Source organism: Neofelis nebulosa, chromosome 10 (genome assembly GCF_028018385.1).
Source record: "Neofelis nebulosa isolate mNeoNeb1 chromosome 10, mNeoNeb1.pri, whole genome shotgun sequence".
Taxonomy (NCBI): Eukaryota; Metazoa; Chordata; class Mammalia; order Carnivora; family Felidae; genus Neofelis; species Neofelis nebulosa.
In genome coordinates this window covers 56,332,867-56,352,816 of record NC_080791.1, presented here as the reverse complement: position 1 = coordinate 56,352,816, position 19,950 = coordinate 56,332,867, and the positions used below count along the sequence as shown (strand labels likewise).

Here is a 19,950-nt window from a genome sequence, read left to right as displayed (position 1 = left end):
GCACGTTCAAGAGCGGATTCCTGGGTCTCTTGCCTCTCCCCCCCCCCCCCCCCCCATACCATATCCCTTAGCCTCTGCCAGTCTCCCCCTGCACAGAAAACGGCACATCATCTGCCCAGTTGTTTGAGGCAGAAACCCAGGAGACCTTGTAGATTCCTCCCTTATCTATGCCCTCCCTCCAACCCATCAGCAACTCCTGTCACATCTAGTTCCAAAACCCATCTCCCTTACCTGTCCCATGTCCATTCTCCATCTCCCAGACCATCATCTGCAGGCCCTACTACGGTAGCCTCTGTACTGATGTTCCTCCTCCTCTTACTGTTTTCTTCACTCAGCAAATGGTTGGCAGGTGCTCCTGTACTGTTTACAGGTATACGTCATTTTACTGCACTTCAGTTTACTGCGTTTCACAGATAATGTGTTTTTACAGATTGGATGTTTATGATAACCTGGCTTTGACCAAGTCTGTTGGCACCATTTTTCCAAAAACATTTGCTTACTTTCTGTCTCTGTGTCATGTTTTAGTGATTCTCACAATATTTCAAAATTGTCATTATGATTATACTTGTTATGGTGACCTGTGACATCGCTATCACAATGCACTGCACCCGTATAAGATGGTGAACTTAACTGATAAATGTTGTGTGTGTTCTGACTCCTCCACCGACCAGCCCATTTGCCCACTTCTCTCCCTCTCCTCCAGCCTCCCTATTTCCCTGAGACATAACAATATTGTGATTAGGCCAGTTAATAACCCTACAATGGCCCGTTAAATGTTCAAGTGAAATAAAGAGTCACATGCCTCTTGCTTTACATCACAAGCTAGAAATGATTAAGCTTAGTGCAGAGAGCCTGTTGAAAGCCAAGATATATACCAAAGCCAGGCCTCTTGCACCCAGTAGTTAGCTAAGTTGTGAATGTAAAGGAAAAGTTCTTGAAGGAAATTAAAGGTGCTGCTCCAGTGAACACAGGATGATAAGAAAGTGAAAACAGTCTTACTGCTGATGTGGAGAAAGTTTGAGAGGTCCCAATAGGAGATCAAGCCAACCACAACATTCCCTTAAGTCAAAGTTTAATCTAGAGCAAGACCCTAACTTTCTTCAATTACATGAAGGCTTGGAGGGGTGAGGAAACTGCAGGAGAAAAGTTTGAAGCTAGCATAGGTTGGTTCATGAAGTTTAAGGAAAGAAACTGTCTCTATAACATAAAAGTGCAAGGTGAAGCAGCAAGTTCTGATGTAGAAGCTGCAGCGAGTTCTCCAGAAGATCTGACGAAGATAATAAAGGTGGCTACATTAAACAGCAGATTTTCAATGTAGATCAAACAGCCTTCTTAATTGGAAAAAAGGTGCCATCTAAGACTTTCACAGCTAAAGAGGTCAGTGCCTAGTTTCAAAGCTTCAAAAGAACAGTCTGACTCTCTTGTTACGACCTAATGCAGCTGGTGACTTTAAGTTGAAGCCAATGTCGTACCATTTTGAAAATTTTAGGGCCCTTAAAAATTGTGCTAAATCCATTCTGCCTCTGCTCTGTAAATGGAGCAAGAAAGCCTGAGTGGCAACACATCTGTTTCCAACATGATTTCATGAATATTTTAAGCCCACTGTTGGGATCTGCTCAGAAAAAGATTCCTTTCAAGATACTACTCCTCATTGACAATGCACCTGAACACTCTTGACCTCTGATGGAGGTGTAAAATGAAATTAATGTCGTTTTCATGCCTGCTAACAACATCCATTCTGTAGCTCGTGGATCCAAAGAGTAATTTCAACATTCAAGTCTTATTATTTAAGAAGTAAATTTCATAAGGCTGTAGCTGCTATATTCTGATAGATCTGGGCAAAGCCAATTAAGAACCTGCCAGAAAGGATTCACCATTCTAGATTCCATTAAGAACATTGTGGTTCATGGGAAGAGGTCAGAATATCAATATTGAGAGGATTTTGGAAGAAGCTGATTCCAGACCTCATGGACGACCTCATGGGGTTCAAGACTTCAGTGGAAGAAGTGACGACAGACGTTGTAGAAATAGGGAGAGAAGTAGAATTACAAGGGGAGCCTGAAGACGGGGCTGAATTGCTGTTATCTCATGATAAAAAACTTGAACAGATGAGGACTGGCTTCTCATGGATGAAGAAAGAAAGTGGTTTCTTGAGAAAGAATCTACTCCTGGTTAAGATCCTGTGAAGATGGTTGAAATGACGAGGAAGGATTTAGAATATTACCCAATTTAGTTGTTAAAAAACAGTGGTAGGTTCAAGAGGTTTGATTGTAATTTTGAAAGAGGTTTTACTGTGTGTAAAGTACTATCCTCATTGCATACACCAACATCAACATCGAGGCAATGCCCTCCACCAGCAAAAAGATTATGACTCGCTCAATGCTCAGATGATGGTTACATTTTTAAGCAGTAAAGTATTCTTTTTAGTGTTTATTTATTTTTGAGAAGGGGGAGAAGCAGAGAGAGAGGGGGACAGAGGGTCTGAAGCGGGCAGTGTATTGACAGCAGAGAGCCTGATGTGGGGCTCAGACTCACAAACCATGAGATCATGACCTGAGCCGGAGTTGGACATTTAACTGACTGAGCCACTCAGGTGCCCCAGTAGTAAAGTATTTTTTAAAAGGTGTTTACATTTCTTTTTTTTTAGACATAATGCTATTGAACACTTAAGAGACTGTGTTATATTGTAAACATAACTTTTCTATGCAGTGAGAAACCAAAAGATTCATTTGACTTGCTTTAGTGTGATACTTGCTTTATTGTGGTAGTCTGGGACCAAACCGGCAATTAGCTCCGAGGTATGCTTATACCATTATCACTACCGTTGTGTTAATGGGAATGTCTTCCTGATTCATTTAGGTTTGTAATTTAATACATTTATGAGGTCTTTTGGTTTTTAAAAACAAAATGATTTATAACCTAATTGAAATAATTATAAACAAGTTAGAGTCTTCATAAAGCACGCTCTCCTTTCCATCAACAGAATCCAACGTGGCGGAGTCTCGATTTTGGAATAATGCCAGACCGTCTTGATACATCTGTGTCTTGTTTCGTGGTGAAGATATGGGGTGGAAAGGAGGACATCTACCAGCTTTTGATTGAATGGAAAGTCTGTTTGGATGGGCTGAAATACTTGGGTCAGCAGGTAATTATTTGTTTATTTATTTATTTATTTATAATGTTTATGTATTTTTGAGAGAGAGAAAGAAAGAGCATGAGCAACGGAGGGGCAGACAGAGAGGGAGACACAGAATCTGAAGCAGGCTCTAGGCTCTGAGCTGTCAGCACAGAGCCCAATGCGGGGCTTGAACCCATGAGCCGTGAGATCAAGACCTGAGCCAAAGTTGGACACTCAACTGACTGAGCCACCCAGGCGCACCCCCACTTTTTTTTAATGTTTAGGTAATTTTTAGATTCTAGTTATGAGTAGTTGTCTTCTCTAAATTAACCTATCTAACCTTTCTGTAGATTCTTACGATTCTACATTTCCGATCATAGAGAACTTTGATGATTGTTTACTTAATTATAGAAATTTGAGTCATTACCAAGTTTGAAAAATAATTTTTAACTGAGGAAACTTATGAGGAAGCACCCTAAGCTGCTAATTCAAGAGGATTTTTTCCTGGGAGGTGTAGGAAAGAATACACTTTCCAATAGCATTCTGCTTCTTCTGTTTTATTGGATATTCCCCAATAGAATCTAAACATTAAGTTGCAAATATGGAATGTACTATAAAGCGCTTCTCTTATGATCCATAGAGTTGAGTTGTTTCAGGAATAGGAGAGCTACTGTTTATTGAGCATGGAGATAACAATTGCCTGGTTTATACACTGCTACCAATCCCCTTTGAGCGATGTAGCTATTGGATCATAGCACCCTTCTAGCTGAGCTCAGAAGTAGCTCCATAATCCCTCTGACACTGTTCTGGGATGCAACTAGTAATTTATCAGAGTTGCATATGATATGAAACCTATTTACCATCCCCAGACATAGATTATTATAATTTGTGTTTATATCAGCCTTGTGAAGTTTGGTATTACTGCCCTTATTTTCCAGATGGGAAAATTGAACCATAGAGAGTTTAAGAAACTGTTCAAGATCACACTGCTAGGTGGAGCTGGGATTTGATTCCAGGCCTGGCTGACTTACAAATTTATTCTTTGTTTTGTATCACACTAATATATACATATAGTTCTTGGTAGTCCACCTACCTTGGAATGAGTGCTGTATCTATTTTGTGATACCCGAGGGACTGCTGTTAAAGGTAACTTTAAAATATTAGTCATATCTATGAATATCCTTGATGTTTCTTAGTATTTATTCAATATAGACTTTCTGGTATATTTCTTTTAAAGAATCAATTTAATTCTACATGTTTTTTTTATCAGATTAAAAAAAAATCCTTTGCCCTCATTTTGCTTATTGTATACTTTATTTTGTGTTCTTCTATATAGTGACCAGAACAATGCATATAACGGATATTTTCCATAACTAAATTCTAATGGCTACAGATTCTTAATCTTTTTTGTTTTTGTATTATTCTCCCTGTTTTAGGACTGGTTTTTTTTTTTTTTTAATTTTTTTTTTAATGTTTATTTATTTTTGAGACAGAGAGAGACAGAACATGAACGGGGGAGGGTCAGAGAGAGAGGGAGACACAGAAGCCGAAACAGGCTCCAGGCTCTGAGCAGTCAGCACAGAACCCGACGCGGGGCTTGAACTCACGGACCGCGAGATCATGACCTGAGTCGAAGTCGGACGCTTAACCAACTGAGCCACCCAGGCGCCCCTTTAGGACTGGTCTTAATAAAAATTTATAAAACACTGACTGTTAGCTTAGGGCCTTTTTTCCTGTTTTGGTACGGTATACTTGTTGCCTTTAGATTGGCCAACCAGAGCCCTGCGCTGAGGCAGTACTCTTTCTGTCTTCCCAAGTACCATAGTTGGCTCTCTGTGGATAGACTCTGGTATTGAGTACTTGTTTGTCTTTCTTCTGAAAGTACCTGCATCTCTCAGAGGATGATGCTTCTTAACATTAGAGTGTATGGCTATAGAAGATGGCTATAGAAGCAACGAACATGGCCTTCATGCTTTTCAACTCACATATTCCTTAGGTAGTGATCTTGAAATACCCAACTGTGTTTATGTCAAACTTGCTTAATTGCAGAGAGTCAACTTTCAGGTGTCTTATTATAAATATAAAGCTGGTTATGCTGGTATAACGGAGAACAAGAGAAAGGGAAAACATATTTTTAAAGCCAATTAGAAACTTAGTATCATTGTAGAAAGTCAGAACTCACCTATGAAATAGATATAACAAGTAATATACTACTAGAAAATCAGATAAGCTTGGATTACAAATTGGGGTACCTGTGTGGTTCACTTGGCTAAGTGGCTGACTTTAGCTCAGGTCATGATCTCGCCATTCGTGGGTCTGAGCCCTGTATCAGGCTCTGTGCTGACAGCTCAGAGCCTGGAGCCTGGGATTCTATGTCTCCCTCTCTCTCTGCCTCTCCCCCACTCATACTCCATCTCTCTCTCTCTCTCTCTCTCTCTCTCTCTCTCTCTCTCTCAAAAACAAATAAACATAAAAAAAATAGAGTTACAAATTTTCAGACTAAGCAAGATTAAGATGTATGAGGATAATAGAATTACTTAGGTTCATTGATCATGTACTTTCTATCAGGCATTGTTCTTACTGTTAAGGATCCAGAGGTGGGTAAGACAAGATCCTTAGACTTAGTACACTGATAATTGATGAATACTTGCATAGACCTGCACAGTACCATACTGTTTTAATTACTATGGCTTTGTAATACAATTTGGGGGAATATATGGAAGAGGTATTTAGACAGGACTAGGTAGAGTCAGGTTGGGCTGACTTTTGAATGAAATTTTCTTTTGCAAGTCAGGTTGTTGAGGTATAATGGATATATAATAAAATTCACCCTTTTAAGGTATACAGTTCAGTAGGCTTGACAAATGTGTGAAGTCTAGTAACCACCACAATGAGTAATGCTGCTGTGAATATTTAAATATAGGTCTTTTTGTGGACATATGTTGTCATTTCTCTTGAACAAATACCTAGGAATGGGATGTCTGGGTCTAGTGGTAAGTGTGTGCTGAAATTTATAAGAAGCTGCCAAACTGTTTGTCATTCTGGTGGGTTTGAAGTGGTATCTTGTGATTCTTTTTTTTTTTTTAAGTTTTTATTTTAATTACCTGGTACTCATCATGACAAGTGCACTCCTTAATCCCCATCACCTATTTCACCTATTCCTCTACCCACCTGCCCTCTGGTAACCATCAGTGTGTTTTCTATAGTTAAGAGTCTGTTTCTTGGTTTGCCTCTCTCTCTCTTTTTTCCCTTCATTTGTTTTGTTTCTTAAATTCCACATATGAGTGAAATGATACGGTATTTATCTTTCTCTGACTGACTCATTTCACTTAGCATTGTATTCTCTAGATGCATCCAAATCATTGCAAATGGCAAGCTTCCATTTTTTATGGCTGAGTAATATACCATCTCTCTCTCTCTCTCTCTCTCTCTCTCTCTCACACACACACACACACACACACACACACACACACATCTTTATCCATTCATCAGTCAATGGACACTTGGGCTGCTTACATATCTTAGCTACTGTAAATAATGGTTCTATAAACATAGGGGTGCATGTATCTCTTTGAATTAATGTTTTTGTATTATCTGGGTAAATACTTAATAGTGCAATTGCTAGATCATAGTGTAGTTTTATTTTTAACTTTTTGAGGAACCTCCATACTGTTTTCCACAGCGGCTGCACCAATTTGCATTCCCACCAACAGTGCGTGAGTGTTCTTTTTCTTCACATTCTTGCCAACACCTGTTGTTTCTTGTATTGTTGATTTTAGCCATTCGGATAGTTATGAGGTGATATTTCATTATAGTTTTGATTTGCATTTCCCTGATGGTAAGTGATGATGAGCATCTTTCCATGTGTCTGTTGGCTGTGAATGTCTTTTTTGGAGAAATGTCTGTTTGTGCCTTCTGCCCTTTTTTAAATTGGATTATTTGCTTTTTGGGTGTTGAGTTTTATGAATTCTTTATATATCTTGGATATTAACCCTTATAAGATAGGTCATTTGCAAATATCTGTTCCCATTCAGTAGGCTGCCTTTTAGTTTTGTTGATTGTTTCCTTTGCTGTGCAGAAGCTTTTTATTTTGATGTAGTCCTGATAGTTTAATTATGCTTTTATTTCCCTTGCCTCAGGGGACCTATGTTGCTACAGCCAATGTCAGAGAAATTATTCCCTGTGTTCTTTTCTGGGATTTTTATGGTTTCAGGTCTCACATTTAGGTCTTTGATCCATTTTGAATTTATTTTTGCGTATGGTGTAAGAAAGTGGTCCAGTTTCATTCTTTTGCATGTGTCTGTCCAGTTTTCCGAACACCCATTTGTTAAAGAGACTGTCTTTTTCCCATTGGATAGTCTGCTTTGTCAAAGATTAATTGACCATATCATTGTGGGTTTATTTCTTGATTTTATATTATGTTGCATTGATCTATGTGTCTGTTTTTATGCCAGTACCATACTGTTTTGATTACCACAGCTTTATAATATAACTTGAAGTTTAGAATTGTGATGCCTCCAGCTTTGCTTTTCTTTTTCAAGATTGCTTTGACTATTCAGCGTCTTTTGTGGTTCCATATATATTTTAGGATTGTTTATTCTATTTCTGTGAAAAAATGCTGTTGGTATTTTGATAAGCATCACATTAAATGTGTAGATTGCTTTGACTAGTAAGACATTAAAAAAATTTTTTTTAAGTGTTTATTCATTTTTGAGAGAGAGAGACAGAGCATGAGCCAGGGAGGGGCGGAGAGAGAGGAGACATAGAATCTGAAGAGGGCTTCAGGCTCTGAGCTGTCAGCACACAACCTGACATGGGGCTTGAACCCATGAACCATGAGATCAAGACCCGAGCTGAAGTTGGACGCTTAACTGACTAAGACACGCAGGCACCCCTGAGTAGTATGACATTTTAACGATATTTGTTCTTCTAGTCCATGAGTGTAGAATTTGGAATGTGTTTCCATTTCTTTGCATTGTCTTTAATTTCTTGTTTTCAGAGCATAGGTCTTTCACTGCTTTTTTGGGTTTATTCCTAGGTATCTTATTTTTTTGGGTACAATTGTAAATGGGATTGTTTTCTTAATTTCTCTTTCTTCTGTTTGTGCTGCTTTGTTATGGGTGTATGGAATCTTGTGATTTTAATTTGAATTTCTCTGGTGATGAAATCATGTTGAGCAGTTAAAAAAATGTTTGTCATCAGTCTCTTTCTCTTACCCTTTTTTTGTAAAATATTCAGATTTTTGTCCACTTTTTATTTGGTTGTTTGAATTCTCATTATCGAGTAGAATTTCTGTATGTATTCTGGATATGAGTCAGTTCTTTATAAGATCTGTATTTTCCAATTATTTTCTGCCAGTCTGTGGCTTTTCATTTCTTTAAGTGCCATTCAAAGAACAGAAGCTTATAAGTGTTGATGAAGTCTGCTATTTAGCTTTTACTTTAATGTTTCATCCTTTTTGTGTTTTATCTAAGACATCTTCGCCTAATCCAAGGTCGCAAAGATTTCTCTTATGGAGTTTTTTCTCTAGAAGTTTTATAGTCTTAGGTTTTATGTTTATGCCTATGATCATTTTGAATTCACTTTTATTTAAAGTGTAAGGTTCATTGTTTTGCAGATAGATGAACATTTGTTCCTGTACTCTGTTGTAAGAGCTCTTATTGAATTACCTTGCTATCTTTGTTGAAATGAATTGTTTAAAATCATTTGTATGGGTCTGTTTCTGGACTGTATTGTATTTTATTGATCTGCACGTCTGTCTTTATGCCAATACTACATGATCTTGAATAGTGTAGTTTTATACGTCATGAATTCAGGTAATATGCATCCTCCAACTTTGATCTTTTTTTTAGTGTTGTTCTGGCTATTCTAGATCTTTTGCTTTTACATATATATTTTAGGATTAATTTGTCAATTCTACAAAAATCTAAGAAAATTTGGGAAGAATTGACATCTCAATGGTATCGAGTGTTTCAGTCTATGGACATGGTATCCCTGCATTTGTGAAAATCTTATTTCACTCATCAGCATCTTGTAGTTTTCAGTATACAGATCTTGCACATATTTTGATAGATTTGTACCTGTGGATTCCATGTTTTTTAACGCTAGTTTAAATGCTGTTCCTTTAAAAAACTATTCCTATTTGCAACTATTGTTGCTAATATATACAAACATTTCTGTGTGGAGCATGTATTCTCTGACCTTGCTAAACTCATTTATTAGGTCTAGTAGTTTTTTGGTAGATTCCTTTTATAAATTCTGCCTATATAGGCAGTCATATCTGTGCACACATTGTTTAATTTCTTCTTAACGTGTATGTATTTTTTCTCTTTTTCTTGTCTTATTTCATTGGTTCAGACTTCAGTACAATGTAATGTTGAATAGAAATGAGTAGAGTGGACATCCTTGTTTTGTTACTGATGTTGGTTAAAAGTATTCAGTCCTTCGTTATTAAGTATAATACTAGCTGTAAATTTTGTAAACACTTTATCAGGTTCAGGAAATTTCCTTTCATAATGGATTATATTTGCTAGTATTTTGGTAAGACTTCTTTCATCTGTGTCCGTGGGGGATATTGGTCTGTACTTTTCTTGCATTGTTCTTTTCTGGTTTAGTATGAGAGTAATGCTGGTCTTGTAAAATAGATTGGGAAGTGTTTAGTTTTCTGTTTTCTGGAAGGATTTGTGTAACAAAGTTGGTATTCATTATTACACAAATGTTTGACAGAATTCTTCAGTGAACCCATCTGGGTGTTAAGATTTCCCTGTGGGAAAGTTTAAAAGTATAACTTCTATTACTTAACTAGATATGGGGCTTTTTAGGTTATCTATTTCTTTTTGAGTGAGCTTTGATAGTTTGTTTTCCTAAGAGTTTGTTAGTTTCACATAAGATTTCAAATTTATTAGTATAAAAATTTTCACAGTATTACTCTATTCTTGTAAGGCTTATAGGCTGTCTAATGATCCTTGCCTCTTTCATTCTTGCTATCAGTAATTTCTGTCTCTTTCTACTCTTAATCACTCTGCCTAGAGAGTTATCCATTTTCTCAGCTTTTCAAAGAACTGGTATTTAGTTTCATTGATTATCGTTATTTTCAGTTTCATTGATTTCTCATTTTATACTTATAATTTTCTTTCTTTTGCTTGCTTTGGGTTTACTTTGCTCTTCTTTACTAGCTTCTCAGGGTAGGATTTTGCATTACTGTTTTGAGACTTATCTTTTCTAAAGTAAGCATTTAATAAATTTTCCTCTAAGCCTTGCAATAACTGACTCACAGACTTCAATGTTGTATTTTCATTTTCATTCAATTCAAAATATTTTCTAATTTCCCTTTTTATTTCTTGACTCAAGGGTTATTTAGAGGTATGGTGTTTAATTTTCAAACATTTGTGGATTTTCCAGATATCCTTCTTTTCTTGATTTCTACTTGAATTCTGACGGATTTAGAGAAAAGAGTTTGTATGATTTCAATCCTTTTGGCTTTTGTGAGGTTTATTTTATGGCCCAGAATGTAAGATCTCTTTTTGGTGAGTGTTTCCTATACATGTGACGTGTATTCTGTTGTCACTGAACGGATTGTTTTACAAACGTTAGTTGGGTTAAATTGATTGGTCATCTTGAGTGAAATTTGGATGATATGTTGGATTTAGCTGGAGGAGGTGGGGGTAGGTACAGAAGTGTGATATAACAGAGCATAATCTGACTCATTCATTTCTAGTTGAGGAAACTAGGGTCCAGAGTGATGATGCAGCTTAGGTATTATTATCTTTAAACTGTCTTTTTGAAAATAGAAAATAATATTAACCTTGTATGTTTTTTTCTAGGACTGTGTGTGTGTGTGTGTGTGTGTGTGTGTGTGTGTTTAACATTTATTTATTCTTTTGAGAGAAAGAGCACGAGCAGGGGAGGGGCAGAGAGAAAGGGAGACACAGAACTCCAAGCAGGCTCCAGGCCCTGAGCTGTCAGCATAGAACCTGATGTGGGGCTCAGACTGATGGACTGAGAGATTCTGAGCCAAAGTCAGACACTCAATCAACTGAGCCACCCAGGCACCCCAGGACTTTGTTTTTTAAAGCACTCTTATGGACTAGGATTGTGTTTTCTTTGAGATCAGAGAATATACAGTATGTCTCTGGATCCCTTGTGTTTTAGAACTAGCCTTTCCATAGCAATCTCAAGAAGTATTTGTGGAAAATATATGTGAATGATGGTGCCTGTTATCTCATGTGATGATTTTGTGAGCCCTTTGACTAAAGCAAGAGGCTCTCAATAGATTCTCTGGTCTTAGGATAAGTGATTTGTTTTCTGCTGGCTTGTTAGATTAGTCAGCCTGTTTTTCAGCATTGAAGTAGGTCCCGTTTTAACTGTCGTGCTCCAATCATATTAAAACTTAATTGGAATGAGAAGAACTGATAGGGTGTTTTTCTTCTTTTATAGATTCATGCCCGCAACCAGAATGAAATAATTTTTGGGCTGAACGATGGCTACTATGGTGCTCCATTTGAACATAAGGTAAGAGGGTTTTCCTAATTCTGTGAGTTTTGTTTAGTCCAGCTGTGCCTTGACACATAGTGTAAAAAGCACTGTGTAAATAGAATCTTGTTTTAAGAATCATCATAAGTTTGTTTAGTGTGGCTTAAGGTAAAATGCTTTCTAAAGCGAAAACTTGTTTTGTAACCACCCCAATTCATCTTTTCTAAATCTAGATTATTGACTTCCCTAAAAGAAGATCTGGGCTGTTTGCTCTTATTCTACATAATTCTTTGGAGGGTCAAAACAGAATGGTGACTTTTGATGAAGTGCAGTACAATTTTATTACGGATTAGTCAGTTCGGTCTCACTACCAGGAGTGTGTTTGGAAACTATTGGACACACCAGAAAATCTTAGGGATTAGTTTGAAAAATTGTTTTTGGTGTCAGTTATTTGGGTCTTGCAGATGACACAGGTGAATTAGAGCAGAATATAAGTAATTTGAAGAGCACCTTAGGTAGAGGTGCCCTTTTTAATGTTTGGGGACTATGGAGAACCAGAGAGGAACACTGTTGTAGCTTGAAGTTGGAGCAGATGGAAGTTGGTGAATAAGGCTAGATGGCTTGAAGAGATGTTTTCTAGATGGATTTAACTGCCAGAATGGCAATTAGGGGAGCAGGGGGAATAAGAGGCTGTTGGGTCAGCTCCTTCTCCAATAAGCTGGAAACCTTCAGTTCTCAGTTTAGGAGTTTTGCCTTTAACATAGACATGTAAGACTGTCTTTGCCTGAATTTCCTTTTGTCAGCTCCTCTTGTTTTGGGGAGGATGCTGACAGCTACCTGGATGAGTGTAATCTGGTGGTTAAGAATACAGGTTTTGGAGTCAGATTGATGTGAGTTTAATTCCTAGTTTAACTTACCTACGAGAGAGGTCTTGGGCAAATTGAGTCACCTCTGAGTTTATTTTCTCCTCTGTAAATGGAGGTAACAATTTCTACCTCATCATAAATTGTTTGGGGGATGAAAGGTGGTCGTGAACATTATGAGCCTGGCACATGAATAGAATTCAATAATAAATGGAAACTACCCACTAGGTGCTAAACTCTATCATATGATAAGGGAGATTACCTCTCTAATCCTATTGTCTTAACATTGTGTCTCTTGTCCAGTACCTGGGGTATAGTATAGTAGGTGCTCAGTAGAAATTTGTTAATGAATGTAGGTGAATGCATGTTGTATTTAGGACTATCAGCAATAATGGGGGGGGGGGGTTGGTGGTGGTGGTATTATTTCTGTCTCCTATCCTACTTTACCCTGACCCCCGACTCCTGGAATTTTATTTTTATGTAACTCATACTGTCAAAATAACTCTAACTGCTATATTATTGACAAAGTGCATAAAAGCAGTAGAATTGTAAGAATTCTCTCGGACTAAAAGCTATAGCAGCAATATCTTCAGAATCCAGTAGATGGCAGTGCTTTCTCATTGTAATGGGGGGGAAATAGAGCAGGAGTGGAATCCAGTAAAAAGGACCAAATCTTTTTGGAATGAAATTCTCAGGAGATGAAAATAGCAATTTGGTGATTAATTTCACAAACACAGTCACATGACTCGATCACCTGACGTACATGGTCAAGCCTAGATTGAAGATTTAGGGACAATAGCAAGTTTCAGGGTCTGTTTTGAGACCTGTACAAATGAAAACTCCTAATTTCATATTTTTCAAGACATGATAGTTTTGAAAAGTAGAAAACCCGAATTCTAATCCCAGTTAAGAGACCTCCGTTTAGTTCACTTCATAGAACTGAGAAAGTAAAAAGGTGGCTGTTTCCTCTTGTTAGTCAAATTAATGGACACTAACTTGTTTCCAAAGCACGTCCCACACAATACATAAGCAGAATGTTCAGAAGTAGGGATTAAGTGTCCCAAATAGCCTATGTTTTAACAACAGGGAAAGGGATATGGTATAATTTTGTCCAGGTCTTTCAGTACATCATCAAGCAAAAGTTGGAAAATTATAAAAATAGCTTATTTCTACACATATTTTAGTCAACTTTCCTTGTGCTCCCCCCCCCCCATTACTACATACAAGAAACAAAGAGCGAATAAATCTTCAGGGGCTGTTTCTAATAGCTGCCTGCTTTGTTATAAAACATCTAGGTATCTGAGTGCAGTTTAAATGCAGGGGAAAAGGGGCGCCTGGGTGGCTCAGTCGGTTAAGCGGCCGACTTTGGCTCAGGTCATGATCTCGCGGTCCGTGAGTTTGAACCCCGTGTCAGGCTCTGTGCTGACAGCTCAGAGCCTGGAGCCTGTTTCAGATTCTGTGTTTCCCTCTCTCTGACCCTCCCCCGTTCATGCTTTGTCTCTCTCTGTCTCAAATAAACGTTAAAAAAAAAAAATTAAAAAAAAAATGCAGGGGAAAAGTGCTCTCCTAGTAACAGCGTTACACCAGGTATTTATAGAGCTTTTGAAAGCTACCATTGCTAGTTTTCATTTAAGGAGTACCTATTATATGTCAGACACTATACTAGCTATCATACTTGTTTTTATTTAATCTTGTGTAATAACTCCATGAGGTAGTTATTACTCTCATTTTATAGGTAAAGTACCCTAGAAGAAAACATGAAACTACTAACCCAAGACTATTTAAGTAGGAAGTGGCAGAACAGTGGTTTTCTTTTAAGCACGAGGCTACCTGGCATCTCTACATCTTCCCACTATGTATAGCGTGTTAAAGTACCAGGGCTCTCTGTCTTTACATTTAACCAGAGGTATCCGCTATGTGCATTGTGAGAGTCAAGTGAGCGGGTACATGGGAAAGTGCTCTGGATGGTATGAAGTGCATTATTGTGTAGGCTTTGTATATTTATTATTGTTGAGTGGGCATGTGATGCCCATGAGGCCATCAACCCGCTGAAGTCTATAAAAGGTCCACATATTAGTCACTATATTTGGCTTCTCTTGAGTCTTTTTTTTCCCCTTTTCCCGTGGATCAAATGAACTTTTGACAGATGTTTGGAAAATCATCTTATCCTGTAATTCATATTTATAAATCCTGCTGCTGCAGTGTGGTCCCCGTTCTCTCTCTTCACCGAAGCCAGAAAATAATCTGGGAAAATGCCATATTTCCTGTTACGAATTTGGAGGATCTTGTCTTCTTAGCACAATTTTTGAGCTTTTCAGTATTTTAATACTGGAAAATTCAAAGCCAGGCATGGTTCTTGGTATAGATGTTTTAGATTCTTGAAAAGTAAACAGAAACAGAACTCCAGACTTGTCCTCGCTGGGGGGATTCAGAGAGTTTAAAATTTGGTTTTGTTTAAAATTTTGAAAACTTGTTTTTACTCTTCTCTCTTGGATTTGTAGTGAGAGCATTCTTGACCTTTTATCCCCCCCTCTGATCGTCAGTTTCAGTTTAAATTGTTCTATAAAGCTGGGAATCCTTTTTTTCCCCCTCTCCCTCTCTCAGCTAATGCTCTTTAACAGGATTCCACTGCTGCCTTCTCTAGTCCCGTAACAGTTACGGTAATTTGTGTGTGCATCTTTTCTCCTCTTCGGGCATAAGCTCCTTTTGACTGAAGTTGTGTTTTACTCACTTTTTTAGTCTCAGGACTTAGTGTAGACTTTGCTTGGTAAATATTTTTCTGTGAGTGTACAAAGTCTCCTAGGATCATATGGTTCCTATCTCTTGTCTGAAATATACTCCTGGGTTACATTAGCAGGGCACTTTCAGTCCTCTTGTCATGAAGTAGCATTAATAGCATTTAGTCCACTTCATATGTGGAGTGTGGACTATGACTGTAATGCTTTTTTGAGGGTTGTTTAAGCCACTAAAATAAGAACAAGAATCTCTTTACCCTATTGATGTGAAGGGATTGATTTTAGTTTCAGGATCTGAATACCTCTGCTTAACAGTACTCTTCTTATTTCTCATTACTTCTCGTATTTTGAGGGACCACATCCTCTGTGGTCTCAAACCTTAGACCAGATCCAGGGGAGTACGTATATTCAGTTCTGGTTTAGTGTCTCAGAAGAGGTCTTGCCTTTCCTTTTTTTAAAAAATTTTTTTTTATTTTTTAAAAATGTTTATTTTTGAGACAGAGAGAGACAGAGCATGAGTGGAGGAGGGGTAGAGAGAGAGAGAGAGAGAGAGAGAGAGAGGGAGACACAGAGTCCGGAGCACGCTCCAGGCCCTGAGCTGTCAGCACAGAGCCCGACGTGGGGCTCGAACTCACAAACCGCGAGATCATGACCTGAGCCGAAGTCGGACGCTCAAGCTCAACTGACTGAGCCGCCCTGGCGCCCCATTGCCTTTCCTTCTTAAAAGCTCAGCTTCTGGGCTTCGTCAGAGCCCAGAGGTAGAAGGTACCCAAGGCTTGAAGGTGCTTGACAGAGATACTTGCACAATTTTTGTCAGTTTAAGCTTGGCTGACAATTAAAAGCGTATTAATGTCCAAATGAACATAAACACATAGGAACACAGGCTGTCTGTTGATTCATCAGGTAGCTATTTTAAGAGAGGTTGTACAAATAAATACTGTATTTTGCAAATACCCGTTGCATCTGAAAATACGCCCAAGTAGCAGAATGAGCCATCGCTTTTTTCCCCCTTACCAATCATAATTTCTTATTCTAACTAAGCAGAAAAAGGACTATGTGCAAAGCTCACAGTTTTAAGAAAAACATATAGAATGCTGTTGGTTCTGCTGGGGAAGGCTTTTTGTGGAGGCCTTTAAGTTATCGTCCTCAGGCTTCCACTTGGGCCTTTTGTCATCTTATGAACATGTCGTATTTGGATTCAGATCCTCTCAAACCCACATCTCCAGTCTGTGTTTCCATATATCTAGCCTTGTGTCAAAAGGCTTGGATGTGTCAGAGACACATACACCCTACAAGTCCCAAACTGACTCAGTTCCTCTCCCATCTTGAGAAACTTCTGTTGTGTTCCTTGGTTTGTGAGTGGTACCGCTCTCCATGTACTGTCTCAAGTCAGAACAGGGGAGTCATCCTGGCCCCCTCTCTCTTTTTTGAATCACTACTGATGGTGTCTGCTAAATAACTACTTTCCTGCTACTTGGATTACAGCCAGATTTATCTTTCTAAAATGCTGGTCATGTCCCTCTCTTATTTCAATTATTTTAGAGTAATTAGTGGCTTAAAAGGTCTCGCCGTGTGAAATGGTTCCTGATTTTTAAGCACCCCACCCATAGCTTAGAACCCATCGCCACAGAAAGGTTTTCTGTGTTATACCCCTAAGTCCGGTTTGGATACCTCTCTTTATGCTCCTATAGCACCTTGCATTTCATTTTTCTCATCAGTGACCCTTACCTGGTTGTTTTCTGATTGCCCATTTGCTCATCTCTCTTTCTTACTAGACTGTAGAGCACGTAAGGGCAGGGGCAGGGTCTGTCTTCATTACTCATTTACCCTTAGTGGTTAGCCTGGGATTTAGTAGTAATCCAGTAAATATTTGTTATGAATGAGGCTTCTGTAGTGGCAGATCGTTATACGTTCTAAGGGGGTACACTGGTTGCTTGTCGTCATTTGTATGGCTTGTCACTCACAATTCTAGTTCTCTATGTTTAAATAGTTTCGGACCATTTTTGCATAGATACCTGCTATTTGCAAATTATCATACTTAAAACAGAACTCTTCATTATTCTCTCCAGGTTTGCTTTCCTTTCCAATTTTCCACATCTTTATTAACTATTTTCCCATTTATGCAGTCCTCAAGTATGGCAGTTTTTTGTTTTTTTTTTTTAATCTACTCTATTCCGTTGGCCACTAGACTCTTTTGAGTCCTTTGAAATAACTCCTGTCCGTGGCTACTTTTCCAGCTCCATTGCCATGCATGATCCAAGCTCAGACTGGCACCGCCATAAGGCTGGGTTACTGTAGTAGTTCCCCGGTGACCTCTGACCTCTGGTCTCTTTATATCCACTCTGCCTTATTCACCACTGCCTGATTAATCTTCCTAAGGCATGCTTTCATTTTTTATTCCTTTGCTTAAAGGCTTTATAGAGTGACTTCTCATTGTCTGCTAGATGTTTCTAAACCTCTGACCTGCTTTCCGTCTCTCCGTCAGCCCAGATCCGGTCGGTGGTATGGATAGTGCTTTTCGTTCTATCTGTGCTTTTATCTTCTCTCTCTTATGGTTTGAGCTGTCATATGTGTGGATTTTTAGAATGGCCTCGTAACTGGGGTTTGGACATTCTGCCTTCTCCAGCGCATCATATTTGTCATTACCAGAGTAACCTTCCTTAAACGCACCTCTGATCATTGTGCTACACTGTCAGAAACCTTTCCTGAGTCCTTACTGCCTGGAGATTGTCTTCACTTTTTAGCATGGCATTCAAGGCTTTCTCTGCTCTGACCCTCCCAACCTACTTATTTAGCCCTGTTTCCCACTATTTTCCTCTCCAGGGTTCCAAGTAATTTCCACATCATTGAAGCTGAACAAATTGGACCACTACTTAATTTTCTCGGAATGCAGCTTATGTTTTCCCACTGTCATGCTTTGGCTAAAGGTGTTCAGTCTGTGTGGGACTTTCCTTCACTGCCATTCAGCTTTTTAATACTTCTTAATCTATCTCAATTACTGCCACCCCTGCAGCCTTTGATGTTTCTGCTCCTACTAGATGGAATCTTTACTACATCAGAGCTCCTGTAGCTGTTTCTTGTTTAACCTTTCCTCTGGCACCTTTGCAGTTTTTACTTCGCTTAGAACCTTAACTGGGTTGTATACGTCATGGTGTACTGGCTTGTCTCCTTTTATAAGGATGGTCGTGATCGCCTGACACCCTGCATTAGGTGTGCAGTAAACACCGAAATAAATAAGTGTGTGTGTAATACTGTTTGCTTCATAAGCCTGTCAACTGGATTATTTCGGTATAACTTAAAATTCTAATAGAGTTCAGGATAGTCTTGGGACTGTAGTAGCTACTAAAAACTGTCAGAAGGTACAGTAACATACTTTAAAAGGTAACTTATCCAATGATCCACTGTAGAAGTAAGCAAACTACAGTCTGGCACATGGTTTTGTATGGCCTCTGAGCTGAGAGAGGTTTTTACATTTGTGAAGAATTCGAAGGAGAAAACAAAGAATATGCCATAGAGATGACATGGAGCTTGCAACGCCTAAAATATTTACTATCTGGCCGTTGACAAAGTTTGTTGACCACGGATCTAGAAACACACCCGATCATCTGCCTGGAATTACTCCTTATCGCTGGCTATGTGACATTAATCATCCGTTTTCTTGAACAATTTAATAGGCAGGCCCTCACCCAGACTGGTGCCTGTTCCCTTCCTTGAAAAAGCTTTGTTAGGCCTGGCTTCAGAAGAATTTTGAGTGACATGTAAATCTCCTCTGGGCTCTTTGGCACTTGGCAGTATCTCACACAGATAACCGGATACAAACGAGCCATTTCTTTCCATTATAATCCTTCATCAGAGGTCTGTGAGGATCGCACATCTGGTGAAGTTAGATGTCATTCAGAACAAGGCTCTTAGCATATTTTAAGAATGTTAATTGCTAAGTGGTGGCTGAAGCAGAAGGGTTTAATAGTGTCCTTAAGTTGCCTTAAATGTACATCGACCCAGAATTTTAGAACTGGAAAGGTCTTAGAGATCAAGTGTAGCATGGTCGTTAGGAAAATGGGCTGTGGAGCCAGACTGCATGGCTCTTCTACTTAATCCTCTTTGCGTCTCAGTTTCCTCACCTTTAAAGTGGGGATAATAATAGTTCCTGTTTCACGGGGTTGTGTGAAAAATACGTTAATGCTTAACATATTCACATTTAAATTATTAATATTAGCTTGGAAAACAGTACTGCCTGACATACTGTAAATGCTCATAAATGTTACTCTTATGTGTATTGCTGTCATTTTTTATTGCTTTTATTGCTAGTAGTTTCATTTCATTTTATAATTAAGGAAACTGAGGACTAGAGGAATTAAATTGTTTTCCTCACTTCCATGATAAGCAGTGTGGATTAAAACCCAGGATCCTTGCTTTCATATGAATGCTCTTTTCCTGCTATAGTGAATTGCTTTTAGTTGTAGGTTAGTGGGTGTGGATGATTTTTTATGAGAAAAAAATGTGTCTGGCCGCTTTCACTTAGCCTTATGGCTTTTGAGGGGCATCGATGTATAGCACGTGTTAATGCTTCTCTCGTTTCATTGGCTAAGAAATATCCTTTTATATATATATATATATATATATATATATATATATATATATATATATGTATGTATACACACACACACACACACACACACACACCCCATTTGTTTATTCATCCACTGATGGATATTTTGGTTGTTTCTACCTTTTGGTTATTGTGAACACTTTGCCATGAACA

General features: G+C 38.4%; 1 protein-coding gene across 3 annotated transcripts in view; it reads left to right on the top strand.

Moving 5' to 3' along the window:
- The window catches only part of UVRAG (UV radiation resistance associated), a 302,745-nt gene that overhangs the window by 54,376 nt on the left and 228,419 nt on the right, over positions 1-19,950 (top strand). For all 3 annotated transcript variants that reach the window (XM_058690352.1, XM_058690351.1, XM_058690353.1), the window contains exons 4-5: positions 2,984-3,145; positions 11,555-11,629. In XM_058690352.1, coding sequence (XP_058546335.1) covers positions 2,984-3,145; positions 11,555-11,629 — 237 coding nt within the window. The remainder of the gene's footprint in view (positions 1-2,983; positions 3,146-11,554; positions 11,630-19,950) is intronic.